The 19147-nt window shown below is 34.0% G+C and overlaps 1 protein-coding gene across 1 annotated transcript; it reads left to right on the top strand.

Annotated features, from left to right (window-relative positions):
* Positions 1-1030: 1030 nt before the first annotated feature.
* Positions 1031-19123, top strand: LOC123694647 (cuticlin-4). Its single transcript, XM_045640146.1, has 4 exons — positions 1031-1232; positions 6449-6500; positions 12661-12733; positions 17089-19123. The coding sequence occupies exons 3-4, from the start codon at positions 12686-12688 to the stop codon at positions 18784-18786; spliced, it is 1746 nt and encodes a 581-aa protein (XP_045496102.1). The 5' UTR covers positions 1031-1232; positions 6449-6500; positions 12661-12685; the 3' UTR covers positions 18787-19123.
* The last annotated feature ends 24 nt before the right edge of the window (positions 19124-19147 follow it).

The raw sequence follows: 19147 nt of genomic DNA, 5'->3' as shown, positions 1-19147 counted from the left end.
ATTTAAAGCTTTTTTCTTTTTATTACAGAAGATAACGAAGAACCAGAAGATACGTCGATGCCTCTGGAGAAGCTTTCATCACCTTCAAGCGATATTCAGGCCATATTACATCTCATTCCACAATATGCACAGAGTTTTTATAACAATCTTATTAGTGATGATGCAATAGAAGACCACATAGATGGACTAGACACGGTGGATTTCGAAATCCAATTTGATGATAACGTCGAATAAACGTCCTCTATATGTATTATTTTATATATCTTTTTAATAAAAGCTTTATTACGATATTATAAATACATAGTTTCATTTATATCATTAAATCCCTGGGTTGTGGTTCTTTTTTATATAAGAGAAAACCTATCAATTGATAAATGTTAAAAGGAACCACATGCACATTTTCTTAATTATCTAGAAAGTTTAAGAGTATTCAGAACAAATTTATATACACATACTTAAATAAGTAATTTATCAATGAATTTAAATAAAATAAATATTAATTTTACTTCATCTAACAGAGCTGCAAATGTTTTTGTAAATCCTTTGATATCTCAGAAGTGCATGTTTGCTGGTTGGTTCCTTTTTGCTTAAATACGGACAATTATCTTTAAGATGTTATTAGGTTTACATAGTACTTACATAATATTATTTTCTATTTGACATCAATAATTTGATTTCATTATATACTACTTTACATTCCTACAATTTTAATACGTAAATACTTATTTTTTATATAATACACACTAAGTATAATCCACATTCGATTCTAACTTATAATATTAAGCCAAAATTATGATCGCACGATCAAAATATATTTCTAAAAATAAAATTAATGAATGTACGAAAAGTTCATCTCCTCATTTAGGACAGCATAACTCGTGCTTACGCGGATTCATTCAACCGTTGTGTCATGTGTCGTCATAGTTTCAAAATGTTAATCCGCGCCAAAACCGCCGGATCCGGGATATGTGCTCAGTGGTAGCACAGGTGCGGACGCGACTTTCACGCGTATAAAACGAAACGGGTGCCGGCGGGCGCGACCAGTCCGCTCGCTAACTTTGGACCCGCGCGTGCATCTCGCGAAAACGAAAGTGACACTTAACGAACTATACAATTTTCAGACTGTGAATTTGATCTGTGATTGTGTGCCTGGAACAGTGATCGGTAGCTCGCTGTGTTATCCTGAATCTGTTTCTTCGGACTCTTTCTGTATTGAAAGCTCACCTGAAAAGGTACGGATTGTGCTTTTATGTAAAAACGAAAGTGTGCTTCAGTGTGGATGTGTTAAATGATGTTATGGGATAAGCTATATATTAAATGAGTTATTTTTTTCCAATCAATTTATGCGGTACTGATAAAATAGTGGAAAAAATTATAATTAAAATATAGATACGGTTATGTGTGAAGCCTGCTCTACATCGTGATTAATACGGTTATGGAGAGTTTTAACATTTCATAAAAAACGTGTGGTAAAATGTGTGAATTACCGATATAAAATTTGAAACAAAATTTAATTACTTAATAATATTGAGGATACCAATCAACGTAGAAAGTTGCATAATTTTACTTTCACTTACATCACTTAAAATTGTTATCTTTCGCGTATCCGCGACGTTTGAAAAGCGCATTAGCATATTGAAAAAATACCGCAGCTGTTACATTTTTCCATGAGTGATAATTTTCATTCTAATATAGGCTATACGTGTATATACTTAAGAGCTATCAGATCAAGAAGATTCTCTAGAAACGATATGAGACCCGGCATGTGGAAAGTGGGCCAAGCGTCACACAACACGCATTTTATAGGTGTATCGCGGTATTTCTTGTTTGAGTTAATATGTGAAATTACTACTTATGACATTTAAAAATATAATTGTAATTATTTAAAATTGCAATGTAGAATATTACAGTCTGAAGAATCTAAAAGTAATTTTAAAGAAATGTATCATCGTTTCTTCTCGTTTCAGTTTAGTATATTATCTACGTTTTACATAGGTATTTGATGTTATAAAATTTGACAAAGAAATTTCGAAAAGGGGCATTATTTAACAGCTTGTTGCTTTTCATTACATTATATTTATTGATGAGAAAATAAATTTAAAAACCAATTTTTTATCTTCTAAATTGTAGGTATTGTTACCTATACCCGAGGATATGAAAAATAATATATAGTATTGAAATACGAATTGTACTTATTTAAAATAAACCAGTGACAACCCTTAAAGATAAATTTGTAGATTGCGTTCAAGTTATCTTCGAAGCGGATACAGGAGCTAGCTACATATCGTTACCGAAGTTAAGTGCTCTTGTGAAATTGTCTACATTGTAGGATCTCACATTCTATTGTTTAGACTTAAACATATTTCGTAATACGCACACTTTTGAATCGTCATTATGACATTTTGAAATATTTTGTGATTGTGTAATAATTGCACTCACATGAGGATAGTTTTCACAATTCCATGACTTACCTGTATTAGACATCAACGCGGTAAACTACTATACAATAAAGTTATATATTTCTTAAGCTTTCTTTTTAAACACGGATATGATAGAGCTTTAAGTGAATTATTACAAATGTAATTATGAATTGCGGAGTTGTTGATTTGTTTAGCTTATTGTAAATCAAATTAAGCTCTTTTACAATATTTGATTTTTTATGTGTTTTATAAGATTATTTATTGTGATATTTTATAAATCAAATCGCAAATCGAAATTTTACAATTCTTTTTTTTTCTGTAAAACCACTAACATTGGATCCATTGAGTTTTTTAATTATTCAACACTGATTCCACCTAGTCACTACGTAAACTAATGTGTGAAATCAAAGCTCATTAATTTCTTAATGCATGTGGTTGATTTTATTAATTTAAGTATGTGATATAAGTGGTAATCGTCACTTTCTCTTGTCATATAGATTTCATATTTGCGAGTTAAAATTTCGAGTATAACGGAAGCAACAAGGTGAAAGCATTAATGAGCGTGTTAAGATTTAATTTCCAACAGAAGTCTCAGTGCACTGTAATTAGATGCGTTTTCTGAATACCTACTGTAATCTTCTAGAAATAATTTTGTGTTTTTCTTTTCACTATATTAATATTAATGTTAACATTCGTGGCGTTGTTTTAAAGAAAGTGAGACGTTTTTAAACATATGTGTGAATGAATATTCATATACTTTTCGGTGATTGTGGATGGAGGAAAGCTTTGCTTCAACTGCAATTGCAATAAAGGGTTTTCCTTTTAGTAATCAACAGTAAATATTAATAGCGTTTACACGTTTAAGAAATTGGACAGTTAACGACGCGTTAGCAATTATAGTCATTCGGTTAATTCCTGTCAAGATAAAATATTCGCATTAAGGTTTATCGGAAAAGTAGGTATCCAATTACTATCCAATAATAATGATTCTCCTTGAATGATATATTACATGATTGATGGCATAGGGATAAATTCATCAACGATGTAAATTTTAGCGCCAATAAAATATAGACGATAATTCAATAGCCCATCAGTAGTTACCACGTTAGCATTCATTTACATTCAAATATGATGTTTTAGTTGGAGCGTGTTTACGCCGCGCGCGTTGCAAAGGAAAGCGAGTCAGTGTGTCAGAAGTGTTCTGAGCCACTCCCCGTACCATCTCTATAACACTTCACTTGTTCAACAAACGCATTTGTTTTTAATTAACATTTTATTGTCCGAGCAACGCTATATTGCATCTTGTTAGTATATTGTACACTAGATGCTATAACTTCCTATGAATGGAAAATACTGGCAGCTCCCGCGGTAGACGTTTTTCTCATATTTTACAGTTATTATCCAAATCCAAATGAACACAAATTCAATACACCAAAAACTATTAAAATCCCTCAGTTGTTCTTGATTTGTTGCTTAAAAGCCATACTTTCCAAGTTTCCAGGCTATAAACGTTAAAAAACAAGTACCTAAACTGGCCGAGATAACAGATTACTAAAATAATTAGGTACTACTTACCGCAATCTTAGCGATAGAAAATACAAATAGAAGATAGAAAAATTAACTAAAAGATATTTTGAAACGTTTGCAAGATTATTTAATAAGTTTCAGCATACCTCAATCAGAATTCTCATAAAACAAAAATAATTGATGGACTTATCAAAAAAGCATCTCAAAACAAAAAGTGAACGTTCATAATCTAAATCAGATCAGCCATAATTAAAGCATTGTACATTTGTAGATATGTGTTATCTGGAAGAAAAAAAAACTTTCTTGTTCCGTGTTTGTGATCGCATCAAAACTGTGAACCACCTCGGTATTGTTTCAAGGCACACTTTACAAGTGGGACTCAGTTTTCTTTAGCTTGGGAAATGACCCAAGACTCGTTAGTCGTTATAAACCCGGTTGACTAGATTAGATGATCATTATTCATGTTCATATAATATGCATATCCATCTTCGTTATAGTGATTTAATAAGCTTTCATTAAATTAAGAATGTGCAATAAAAATAATATGCACTTGTTAAATTGATTACATTGATAAATTAGGTACATTATGAAAATGTCATTGTATCTACTTCGATTCATTCTGAACGTATACTTTTCTCAATGTTTTTTGGTCTGAAAAGGAATAAAATTGAGAGTGTTTTGTAAGATATGTTATAACGATACAAAATATCGTAAGGAATGATAACAACAATATTAAAATTAATCGCAATTAAAATTGCATAGCGAGCTGCATAGTCTTTTTTAATCGGTATTAATAGGAACCTGGCCTGTAACATGTAAAAATTCATGAAACACATGTGCATGTGTGATATCTGTGTAAAATTTTGCTACGTCTAGTAATGAAACTTCAAATCCCGAAAGCATTGCATTGTCACTAATTTATTACCTATCCCACAAATAACGATCGTCATAAAAACTTGCATAATTTTTAACTATAGAAAGTTACGTTAACAATGTGGCCATTATTCAATAGCAAACGAGCCCGTATAAAATGTCACTAACGAGATGATAGAGCCCCTATAAGTTTTCGTTTCCAATCTCCGCATGCGTTTCCGCGGGGAAATTGATCTGGTTTCACTTTTGCTGTACCTGTCTTTCATTGGAGACACTTTGGAAGTTTCTCCCTTCACATTACGAGCTATATTTTACATGAAATGTGTTTTACTAACCTTATAAATCATGGCTATTTATAGCTAAAGGCTGTCAATTTATAAATGCTAAAACTGGACGATACAAATGTTTAGTTATCACATGCAAAGATTTTCATAATTTTATTTGTAAGCATACCGCTCCAATCCTTCGTTTATTAAATAAGATAATTGGATGTTTCTAAACAAGCAAGTGGAATATATTCAATTATATGATTTATAAAATACCTAAACTTTGTTTAATCTGTAAACTATTTGCCTTCATAAAGCAGTAGTTTCAATTTTGCAAAAACTATTAAAGTTTCTAAATCCCTTATTAAGATATCTTAACTTAGAACAACTCTCAGACTCTGATGCAAAGATATGGACCATAATCAATGGCAACGTAACGTGTAAGTTTTATTGACAATATGTCTCTATAGATTATACTGGAAGGCCATAACTGGTTCCTAATGCCTCATACCAAAGGGCTGCCTCTAAACTAGTGCATTATTTATTACATGGTCGATTTCTCGCAAGCCAATGGCGTTTTCTCCACTTTCATCTTGTATTTACGGGTGCGCACTTGTTTTACGACTTTAACATTAATCAGATTTAGATAACATTATATCGAAACATGTGGTACGATAATATCAATTGGTTTAATATAATAATTATATTTAACAAGGTAATCACGGTTAGCTTTCATGAGTGAGTTAAATTCGGTACAAGAATTCCGGCGATTAAAATACATATAAGAAATGTTACTGTCCATTTATAATATAAGTTATTATTAACGGGAGGTTACTTAACATTTTAAATAAGTTTCTCCGTGTAGACAACATGATAGATGTTTTAACACGTCTTTAATTTTGTATTTGAATACCGTAGTGTAATGGTTATTTGTTACAAATATATTTTGAAAGCACTTTCACTTTCATATTTCCGCAACAACGCAGGAAGTCAAATTATGGCGAAAATAGCATTGTGTTGTATCTTATTGTCGACGTAAGGCAGGTGTCTAGCTCCAAACAATAGATCTGATAATTCTCCGCTTTGTGACATAATGTATAATATTTTATTTAACTTTCTCAATTGTTTCTGTGATGGTCTTCTTTAATTTTTGGTTAGGCATCTCCAGTGACCATGTTTTCTTTATGTAATACTAAGTAAAGTTGATAAAATAATAATAAGATTGTTATATTATTAATAAGATAAGAATGTTGTGATTATGCGAATTATGGTTATTTAATCTTTTTCTTTATGTGTATTAGGTATTTACCTATTTTCTCACAACGATATTTTATGTTTTATTAATCTTTTTTCTTGTTATAGGTTTTCTCCTCTACAAAGCACACACAAATTTATGCCACCGAGAATTTTATTTGTAAGTATTAACCTAATTATAAATTCAATCAAATGAATATAATTGATAAATTTACTCTTGCCTCCTGAAGACTACTGAACAAAAAAATGTTGTAACAAAGTTATAACACGAATTCCGAATAATTTGGTTAAATTTTATCAATTATAGTATGATTATTTATTTATTTCCATCATTTATATGTAAATTTATACCACCTATAATTTTATATGAACCATTATAAGTACATAAATCTTACATTCCAGTGATTGTAATTTAAATAATATTAGCGCTACGCTGTATTCAAAAAAAGCTTATTCATAACATTGATTGATTCTGTCGAGCCAAAACGCGTTTATGAAATTGAATTACGCAACAGTCGTTAACATACGGAAACGGCTGCTATATATCATGATCTCTCGAACATTTCTTTGCCAAAAATATAACACTTTCACCGAACATAATTACCTAAGTGCGAGTGAGTTGGTCGCAGTTACGTAACACATCTGCGAGTCCATTTAGAATATACCCATGAATGTGAGTGAAAGTGGCCAATGAAGGATCATACTGGAGGTCGCACGTTTTACAATGTGATAAATTTTCTAGCGTAGGTTGCACTTGTTTTTAATGACATCAAAGCTTACATTATATTACTTAACGAAAAATATGAATCGGAGTGAAAGCGGCGCTTACCAAAATATAATATTGTCGAGTCATTGTCTTTAAATGGACATCCGCATTGAGATTTCGACACAATAAAGTCAAGGGTCCGTGCGCATCCATTATCTCACGGTGTTGCGCAACCGGGAGCGACGGACTCGTCCTTGAGACCATAAACCAACTTTCTCCATACATTTTTGATGAGCCGTTCATTTCCTTTATTCAATTCTTAACGGATCATGATTTTTGAGGGGAGTTCCATGCTCGACTTGGTTATTATTCTTTTTTTCGTAACCATAATTCAAGCAACAAAATAAATATATAGCACTCAGGTTTCATATCGTTAATACATTATAAGAAAAATATAATAAATAATAATAACAATTCAAAATTGTTACTTCGAGTGAATGAACGTACTTTAGATGTACCATACATATCGACGAATAAAAGGTAAAACTCGCTAAGATCATCTACCTTGTTAGATATTTAGAAAACCAACTTGTTGAATTAATTGCATGCTCTTAATAGCACGGTGTGTTTATCTAATTAGATACAGAAATTATATCATAGATTTTTTTAACATTCCGTACATTTTCAAATCTTTATATTCATATTTCTATAAATATTCACATATCATTAAATAATTCAATTGATATTAATAATTGTGTCTTCTATCACAATTATAATAACTTCTAATCAATAAATTTTTACTTGTTAACAGTTAGCAAAATTTCGTAGCAAATTGTGTGTATTGTAATAATAGCGGCTACGATCGTGATAATATTGTTGCAGAATATTCCTCTTCATATTGTTATGTCATAACTTTATTAGAAAGAGATCTCATTGAATTTCTTTTTATCTCATTTTTATTTTTTTCTCCAAGATAAACATTTTTTTTTCGTAGAACATTGAAACGAAGCGAACATTGCATATGCTAAAATAAAAACTTATTATCCACATTGTATTGAGATCTTAATGTATAACTTTAATATCTGTAACTAACAAAATTATCGTTAATTACTTATGAGTTTCTATAAATTTATTTATGTATAAGTAGTACCAGAATAAGTCGGTTGTTACAGATAAATGAAAAACCTTACAAGCCGCTAGAAAAAAGTTTAGGGCTTAGATTGCTTTCTACATGATGACAATAATTAACGTTGATTTGACGGGATGCGTTTTCTATTCGTCAATGCTTGTTACACGATAGCTCCGTATCGGTTGTCGGACGCACTGATGTAGGGACAAGGTTTCTCGGAAGTTCCGGTTCGCGAGAAAGGAAATATTGGGAAGAGAGAATCGGAAACCGGACTCGGTGTGACCCACTTTTGTGATTGGGCAATTTATAGTTTTATTCAATTAAATAGATTTGTGTTGTGCCTGTGCAAATCAATTGGGAAATGTACTTTTAGTTTTCGCAGTGGGATACAGTTGCTTAGCCGTTTAATTGAGTTTTTTTGTTTTATTTGTAAACTCTACATAGTTACTGTGTTTTTATTAAAAAAGTAACATAAAAATATATCGATTCTCTACTTTATCTACAAGGTATTTTATAAAAGAAAAGAGTTATGTACTTAGGTAATGTATATTTCACATGGAAAATTACCAGTAGGTAAATAGATTCATATTAATTTGCTACCCAATACATGTTGCAACTGAAAATGTAAACTGTATCAAATACGAATTTAGGTCAAGATTGGACGTAACGTGACCCAAACAATAAATTTGATTATTAAATAATCAAACTTATTAAAGTTGCCTAAGTAATTATTAAATGAATACATTTATTTTCGGCATCAAGTGTCCTCGTCACTTTCAAACACACACTTATGATTACGTATTAAAGGTCAGGTTCAGGCTAACGTTCTATTGCAAAAAATGCTCGCTTGCGGAATCCTCACTGTCATACTAATGAAAGTTACCGGATTATGTGCTAATGCCAAGTGCGGCGAAGAAAGCGAGCCCAGCTTCGACTGCGAAGCTTTTTAATATAGTCATCTCGCTCTGCCAAGTTTGGCGTGTACTCGTAAGAGAAAGACTATGTACATTTTAAAAGAGAAAGCGGGCCACGTTACGTTTCTCAGTGCCATTATCACGGGCATTGAACGTAAACCGTCATTGGTCGCTGCGTTGCTGTTTTTAAATATGTGAATATCGTCTCTATAGTGATACGTGCAAGGTTGAATTTTGAAGTTGCATTGTGTGATGTTGAGGTTGGACAGTTCGCCATTGATACAGAGATGCAAAATTCGGAGAGCAACGAACTGCGGGTGCGGGTAGTGGAGAAAGTGTTGCGTGGTGTAACCTTGAGCCTACGTCGCTTTCGTGGAATTTGATGCGACGCGTCAATATATAAACAAATCACACAGGTGGATACTTTGTAAGTGATTGATGGATGCTGCAACAGTTTGAAAATATAGGTACTAAACTATAATGTGGTCATATAAAATCCAAGACGAAGTTGGAAATATAGAAATCAATATTCACGATATATTGATAATATACCGTTACGCTATAAATAAACATACACCTAAACTATAGGTACACATAAACGAACTCTATTTAATTAGAATTACATGCTCTTACTTGATGAGAAATCGTAACATAGTCGATCATCCAGAAAGTGAAAATTGTGGTAACACATCAATAAAAATGACGCGAAGTCCAATGTTTTTCATAAGAAACGAAAGCTTGTAGAACAAATTCAATGGCACGTGTGTCTCTCTCGTTATATTATCGTAGGCATATTGGCAAATTATGCCATTCTTGGAAACGCATGAATGGCGTTCGATTATTTTGCTGTTTTTTATGACTTGCTTGAGAGAAATCGTTCGTTTATTATTGCTGCAGGCGCAGTACATCAATTTCTTTTAATTTCTATTTAAGGCTCTGTTTTGAACATCTAGACAATTACTCATTGGTTATTTGACTTTCCTCGTAATTAATTAAGTAAAAGTTAACATCGTAAGCAGTAAATTAGGAGGCGCAATTTTCTCTCACATATTTAAATAAAACTAATCAGAGCTGAAAGTGACTTTGCTTAAATTAAACCAGCAATTATGTTAAATCACGCGCATTGATGATTTTGTAATTGTTGACTTTCTTTTTTAGCTTTTTAATGTGAAAAGTCTAGTACTAGGTACTTTAAATTTATTTTTATTAAATAATAAAATAGAGAAACTTGCGAATTCTTCAATTTCAGAAGGGAGATAATCCGCCTGGGCAGTACACTGGAATTGCATCTTTCAAAGATTTCAGTTTTAGATATCTTCTATTCTTAGGTCCTTACTCATATAAATCAGCATTATTTTAATTTATATAATCATGAATTAGAATCACTAATCAAAAGATAACTGCAATTGTAGCAAAATAAGAAAGATATAAAACATGATGTTCTTTTGTTAAGATGTCAAGGGTAATTGTTTTGCGTGTAACTGACTAATTTGTACTGTCAGACGACTGATTCATCAGAAGAGGAAACTTAATCACCCAATATTTAGAGCAGCTTTCACTGTTTTACTGGGCGTTGGACAATAAATGAACTATTATAGCATGCATAGTAAAATTTAAAGCCAAGTTTAATGAGGGTTTTGACAGCGTAATCAGAGTCAAACTCTCAGATTTAAACTTCGTGTTTAGCCTTAGGCGTAACTTGTACCTTCTTATGTTTCAATCATATACATATATACGATTTGACAGCTCAATTTGTAGTTTTTATACGCTTGTACTAGAAAAACATTTATTGAAATATAGACCTTAATTTTTATTACCGCCGGCGATTAATAATAATTACTTTATTAAAGGTATGTAGGTTTTGTGTAGCGAATTTTTTACGTAGCCTGCTCTAAAGTATACTGTAATTAACTGCTCATCAAGCTTGTAGGTACATTCACGATGATGAATCTATTTATAGTAGAAGATAAGTTATTAGAATATCAATAGAGAGTATCAAATACTTCATAAAAAGTGAGATACAGTTTAGTGTGGAATGTTGTAATTATTTTCTTTTGATATCATTCCCATAAACTCTATTTTTCAATATTTTAAGACGTCAGACAATTTTAAGCATAATATGAAAGTACCGCGTGTTCCTAGCGCTACACTCCGCTACGACGTTTTGTATTTAGCTACAACATTGAACTCTTTATAAAATTGGCTTTATTTTCGATTATCATTTTTTATGGCGGAATTGTTTAGCTCACTCTAATGCGAAATGAACATGCATTTGATTGTGATCTCGAATGACGAGATGGAACTTTCTAACAACATGCAGTCTGGTGAAATCGCTATCGTAGCCGTAGTCGGCTAACTACGGGTGTGTCGCTTCTTAAACGCCTACGATATTATTTTTAGCTCAGTAAAACCTTATGAAGCAAGTGACGGGCAATTAAAAGCTTTTTGCTGATGAGCTATTGCTGGAGAAAACATCAGAATTCGTTACTATGTAAAAAAAAGCAGGATGTAATTCATTAGTATCAGTTATTTCAATGTCTACTCAACCACCCAAAATATGTACTAAAATACCTATCAAGAAATATGACTTTCTTGTTGCTATTGATAGAGGTCGACATTACATAATTCTGTGCCAAAATTTAAAGTTCATCACGGTCTACTGGTCAGTGGTCAAGGTCGCTTTATTGTATGGTATCAGTCTTAGAGTAAGTCCACACGGCGCGTCGCGTCAGCGTTGCGTCGTCGCAACGCAAATATTTGACGCATAGCCGGCCACACGGGCGCTGCGCCATCGCAGCGTTACTACTACTACAACTGAGCGCTGCCGCTCCGACTTCGTAATGAGTACACCCCCTCCCGCTTCATCTCGGGGGCTGCTGTCCGTCACGTATGCGTTGCGCCGACGCTAGCCGACGCAGCGCGCCGTGTGAACACCTTGGTTATTTGTATGTAAAACGACGCAGCGACAGCGCTACGACGACGCAACGCTGACGCGACGCTCCGTGTGGACTTACTCTTAGGCTTTTATCAGTTACATATTTTAGAAGAATGGAATCAGCGCAATATTTTTTTTTAATTCATAATAAACGTAATTGTGAAGATGTCTTTCTCGTGATATCTTATCATTGTAATTATAGCTATTCTGAAAATTTCACATTCATATAATTTTCAGCTAAACTATATTGTTATACCTACTCGAAAAATCTCTTTAAAATTTCAAAAAGATTAACTTTAGTCCCCATAATTAATAAGTCATAACATTTTGAAAATTAATCAATACGACCTTGCCTCGCGAGGTGAAGGCCGCGCGCGGTTTCCTCCCATCACATCAGGAGCGTATCGGTGAAAGATGCATCTGGTGCAGTTCCGGTATACGCTGCACTCGGTCAGTGGGTCACCCGGGGGAGGGGGGATGAGATAGTGAGGGAAGGAGGGGAGGGAGGGGAGGGTCTCGCGTGGTGGCAGTGCTCGCTGTCGGCCGCCATGCGAGCACCCGCGCCCGCGCAATAGCGCTGCTGCAGCGCCGCGCGCGCCATCTTACTCCCACCTGAACGTTTTCCGTTGGTTGCAGGCCGCTGACTGACTGGACCGCGATTATGAAGAGGACCAGGCTGTTGCTGCTGCTGGCGACGCTCCTCTTTAAGGTAAGAGTTTATACCAATCCCTTTTTTTTTAATTTTTGGTTAATTTTTTTTTTGGTGTTTGTAAGTGGAGAAAATAATCTGTACAAATTAGTAAGCACCGTGATAAATTAGAGGAAAGTGGGTGATTAGAATGTTAATTAAAATAATATAATTTGAAATTTCTTACAAAATTACCATAGCGAACGGCTTGCAAAATTATTGGCAAGTGAACATTTCTAACAATAGATAAATCATAAAATCTAAAATATTAATGAGATGGCTAACAATATTATTTTAAAGGTTTTAAAAAACACTTATTATTCGAGGCAAATTATTTTAAATGTTTAGAAAAAATATTTATTTTGCGTGAATTGAATCCAACTCCAAAATCGACAAAATAGCTCTAAATCTAGTAAAAAAATAAAAAATGTAGTGAAAAATATTTCCGTATACACGTAGTGCAATGCTTGTGGCGATTTTTTAACAATAAAAAAATATTTATATTCGATAAACAATAAACATAGCGTGATATACTGCAAGTTAACCGTAGTTTTAGCGGACTAGATGCAATTGATGCTACTTAGTGCAACATCATTGTTTTTTCTCACATCGCCGTAAACTAGATTTCACTTCAACGGAATTATAGCAGATCGTCCATGTCCATATAACAAGTGAATTATTTATATAATACGGTGAAAATAATGTTAGTTGCAAACGCCGTGCTGTACTACGTCCAAAGCAAAAACTTTATAATACTTGGTATAGAAGCGTTTTGTATTTCAACAGGAATGCCGCTGCATTGTTGTGTTAACGATGTTCAGATATTGTGCATCAGATTACCTTTAATATATGCTTTGCATTTCTCTTCTTACTGTTATATATTAGATGAAAATGTTTACAAGCTCTACATTTGCAAAAATTTTTCAATACATAACAAAAATGATAACTTCGCGCTATATTACGTTAAAATAAACATAAACCATCAACTTTTACAACTGTTTTCTTTCAAACGGAAATGTTGGAAGCGAATCGCTATTATTTAAAATAATTTTCTGCCACAGATATAGGGTATTAAAACGTCAATCTTCATTTAAAGCCTTCCTTTACGTTCTAATGTAGCGTTATCCATATTTTTTAATCCCAGATATTTTACTATTTTACACGGATATTTTTCTTCAACTTCAAAAGATAATATTAGCAAAAACTGAAAACAATTTCAAATATTTATGTGTAAAGACAAATTACAATAAATTAAAAGTAAAAAGCCACTTACATAACGTCAAAATAAGAAATTTCCAAAATGTTATCCAGAGATAGCTAAAGCGATTTCTCATTTATCGGTTTTACAAATATACGATCATGATGATAAGTAAATCTCAGATTATACCAACAACCAAATATCACTTTCACTGCGGATAAAATTTCGAGCTTTGAATTATGTAATCGATTCGTGCAGACGATTTCATTTTCTGTCGTGACTCTAATTATATTACAGACGATTATATCATAATAAATAACGCTATTTAATAGTGATCGATATTATGTGACAATTAAATAAATAAATAAATCCCAAACATTTAGAAATTATATCACTGTTGTTATTAAATGATCGAAGCACTAAGCTTTAATAATTTTAAACTAACCTAAACATCCACTAATTAATTAAATCATGTCAATAATTTCTCTCAAATAAAGGTTTTAGATTTTCTCATGAAATATGTAACACGTACTTTGTTGTAATAATATATTACAAATAACATAATAGTAAAAGTTTAATATGTTGTTACAAGCTCACATTATATGGAAATAACAATGTGACTACTTGTTACTTACAAATTGAACGAAAGCAAATTCCGGTTTCATTTATTTAACATTCATAACAACTTTCATCTCTGCCCAAGAATATTCGTACATGTTTATACATCAACCTCATCAGCTTTCTGTGACCTTTGTATAACTTAAATTTTTACTAAATAAGACTATTAAGATATTATACAACATTGGAATAGTGAACTACTGTTTTGAGCTTTCCAAGTGGTTCTAAATTCTTTGAGTTGTGCTAAAACTTATTGTTTTATTTAGGACGCATGTATAACGTGGTCAAGACGCTTTATAGTTCAGGATACATCGCCCATTTTTGCAAGTGACTACTATTAAGCTAATTTTCCGTTTGTAGCTTTATTTTGATGAGACGCCCAATAATTTCGTGTACGAAAGTCTCGATTGTGGTAGCTAACAGAGATAACAAAGATAAAAATTTTTGATTTGATGGTTCTCAAATATTTATTACTAACTGAATTTTTTTTTGTTCAATCTCAAGATAATTACCTAAATTATTCGAAAAAATATTTGTCCTACAAAATCTATGGTTGGTTCAAAGAGTCCCCCTTTCCAAAGTGTATCGATAACGAGGTCATCATAAATGATTACTAACAAGCAGATTTTTTTGTTTTCACTTAGTTAATGTTTATATAATTCAACAGACATATTGTCCTACAAATTGCGTAATAAATATTTGAGAACCATCAAATCAAAATTTTTTATCCTTGTTATCTCTGTTAGCTACCACAATCGAGAGTTTCGTACACGAAATTATTCGGTGTCTCATCAAAATAAAGCTACAAACGGAAAATCAGATTGATAGTAGTCACTTGCAAAAATGGGCGATGTATCCTGAACTATTAGTAATAATTTTGGAAAAAAGGGTTCGAAATTAGGTCATGTGCAACGGTGTGCTTCCGTTTTTTGGCAAAGGGGTTTTTTTGTAGTGTATTTTAACGGATGTGGTTATTTACACTCTTCGTACCTTGTACTTCCAATACTTGCCACATGTATTCATATTTAAGAGAGACTTGGATCAATATCAAATTCAGACTTTTAATAATTAATGACTATTCAAAAAAATTTTAATTTATTTTCAATTTTTTAAGATAACTTCGTACTTTTTTAATAGTAGAGCTCGATTTTTGTTCGAAATGCAGTATATTAAATACACGTAGATGGCTAAATGTAATTTACTGTTCTTGTTATTATAGTTACAAGTCTCATATGATGAACATGGACAGTTATCCGTTAGCCACTAATAGAACAGTGGCTGCATCATACACAGTTAAGATCTTTACGAATAATAATCGGCTTCGTTGCAGTTTCACTTGATCCAGAAATAGTACCTATCACTTTTCTAAACATCATAAAATTCGAAATCGCGATATAAATATAGATGAAAGACTAATTTAAAATCATGATATTTATAAATATGGAAGTCTATTTCAATTCATTAAAAGACATTAGGATATTAATACGTCTTGTGAAACGCGCCCTTTAGGGCAACTTTATAGCATTTTCTTTTGCTATTTGCAAACTCGAGCAGTGGGTAATTTCTAACCGGTTTAGAAAATGCAATCGGTACGCAGCTACACACCGTATCTCTATAATTCTTATTGCTTACACTTGTCACTTCTAATAATTATTTTCACAGTAAATGAAATATGAGAATCTCATACATATGTGAAAACATCCGTTTAGTTTTCAATGAAGTTGTAGTTACTGAAAGCGTTTATTTTATAGGCTGTAGAAACTTTATGCAGTACGTAGATACCTATTATATTACTTATACTGTAGATGCATTTCAGGCATTTGATTATTAAGATAAAATCGAAATTTAGAGGTTAAAGGTCAGGTCCATATTTTTAGTGCAGGATAAGTCAATGTGGAGATAAAAATCATCCGGATTAAATTCATCTTACTTTACTGTACTTTATTTAAACAAATCAAAACATTAAAACAAATTATTTCCATCTTATAATACCTATGTGTTACCTGCTCTAGTTTTCATTTCAAAATTGCAGACATTGAAAGTTCATGAAATATAAATACTTAATTATATTTAACCACATTTGAAATCTTATTTAAATTGTACCTGTCGCAAGATTCTAAGGTCGTGAAAGTAGTATTCATCAAAATTACGTTGATTAATAGCATAATCGGTAGCACGGGCCATCCATCAGTGTAGAAAGTCGGAAAGACATCGCTAGGTGAGGGGATGGCGCGTCGAGAAGTAGACTGCGACGCACCCGCGCGCCGGAATGTGCTCTTAGCCAGCGATGCATTTATTTCATTATTGTATGCCTCGATTATACCACTCAAGTTAAACGAGATAAGGTGCAATAAACTGATTGTATCGGTAGGAAATATATTCGTTATGAGGGATCACTTTTAATGGCGCTTGTATTTCAAAATGAGAAATAATTGTAGTTTTCATTATGTAATAATACAAATAAGAAACCGAAAACTTGACAATTTACATTTGCTCCAACTTTTTTTAAATAAAAAACTTTATTGATTAAAAATAACATGTTGCATTTTATTATTTTCAGGATGCAACATGCGAACCGCCAGTGGACTCAGCCTCGCTACCCCTAGAGCATCGCGGTGGTGCTTACGGACCACCGCTACAACCCGCCCACACAGATGACCCCTGGCCCTTAACAACACCTGACAGCCCAAAAATCAAACATCTACAGGTTCAATGCGAAAAGACACATATGCGAGTCAATATTGAGTTCGATAGACCGTTTTATGGTATGATATTCTCTAAAGGATTTTACAGCGATCCTCAATGTATGCATTTAAAGCCTGGAACCGGTCACTTAAGCGCTACATTTGAAATATTCCTCAACAGTTGTGGCATGAGCAGCTCCGCAAATCATAATGTCGCCGCGTATGGTAGCCCAACACCTAGCGGATCGTACGTCGAAAATACGATAATAGTTCAGTACGATCCCTACGTTCAGGAAGTATGGGACCAAGCGAGAAAATTGAGATGCACGTGGTACGACTTTTATGAAAAGGCTGTCACTTTCAGACCCTTCCAAGTCGATATGTTGCATGCCGTTACCGCTAACTTTCTCGGCGACAACTTGCAATGTTGGATGCAAATTCAAGTCGGTAAGGGACCATGGGCCTCCGAAGTGTCCGGTATAGTTAAAATTGGTCAAACGATGACAATGGTACTGGCTATAAAAGACGACGAAAATAAATTCGACATGCTTGTCAGAAACTGTGTAGCTCATGACGGTAAACGTGCACCAATACAACTTGTAGATCAGTATGGATGTGTGGTTCGGCCTAAGATCATGAGTAAATTCCAGAAGATTAAGAACTTCGGTCCATCTGCGTCTGTGGTATCATTTGCATACTTCCAAGCTTTCAAATTCCCAGATTCTATGAATGTTCACTTCCAATGTGTAATTCAAGTTTGTAGATACAATTGTCCAGAACCAAAATGCGGAGGTCTCGGCGCAGACTACGGCGTGCCTTTATTAGGTGGAAATACATTGGGAGCCGGTGAATACGCATTATCTGGCTCACCTCATGGAGAATATGGACCTCCTCCTGCCCCACACTCTGATTATGGAGTACCGCCTGCGTACCCAGATCCAAGACATCCAGCAGATTCCTCTGGAGCTTACTCCGAAAAACGTGACGATGCCGTTCCGCCACCACAAGCACAAGTGTCATCCACACCAAATGCACCAAGTCCCTCGTCACCGGCACCCAATCGCGATGAAGACGATGTAAACCTACCTCCTCCTCCACCACCGGGCCGCCGCGGTGTATACAATACCGTTAAAAGGAAAGATGAAGGCCACGGGAACCTCGCCACTCTCGGAGGACGCCCACGCTCAGTCGAAGGTTTCCCTGAGACATTAGTTGGAGTGAGAAAGAGGCGAGAGACCGCAACACCGTCTCGCATATACAAGAGAGATGCACAGGAAATGACAGACGTGAACACAAGTCGGACGATTCAAGTAGTAGCACCAGGAGACGTTAATTTCGCATTAAATAATGCCGCTACAAATGAAACAGTGGTAATCCAATCTCCAGCCACCGACCCGGAAACTATATGCATGTCGGTGCCATCGTTCGTGGCAGGTCTCGTCATGTTATTATTAGTTTTGGTAGTAGCATCTCTAGTGGCGGCATTCCTCTTCGTGCGTGTGAGAGCATTGGACAGGAAGGGCGCACACGGAACCGCCTACTTCGAGACCGACTACGTGAAGCATACGAACTAACTGCGAATATGAGGGTGCAAACGTGGACGCGTGGACGTTCAATGAACTCTTCTCAGATCCAAAGAGCGAGCGAGCGTCGGCCCCGGCCGGGCGGCTGGAGCTGCCGCGGTCGCGATCGAGGCTCGGTGACTTGTGACTTATTTATTTAGGGTATTTAATGTGTGTGATGTTTAATGTTCGACTGCTTTTTGTAAATTATTTTATTCGTGTGTGAAACATTTTCTGTACTGTCTTTTATAGTCGATATATGTCTGTTGTAATTTTGTAAAGAGTCGTAAGTAAGGAAACTTAGTCCTAAGTTATTATACCAATTAAAGTGTCGTGTGAGATGATGTAATTATTTTTTTTATTTAAATTTCCC

Source organism: Colias croceus, chromosome 1 (genome assembly GCF_905220415.1).
Source record: "Colias croceus chromosome 1, ilColCroc2.1".
Lineage (NCBI taxonomy): Eukaryota > Metazoa > Arthropoda > Insecta > Lepidoptera > Pieridae > Colias > Colias croceus.
The sequence above is the reverse complement of the archived record's forward strand: the minus strand, read 5'-3'. Positions and strand labels throughout refer to the sequence as shown.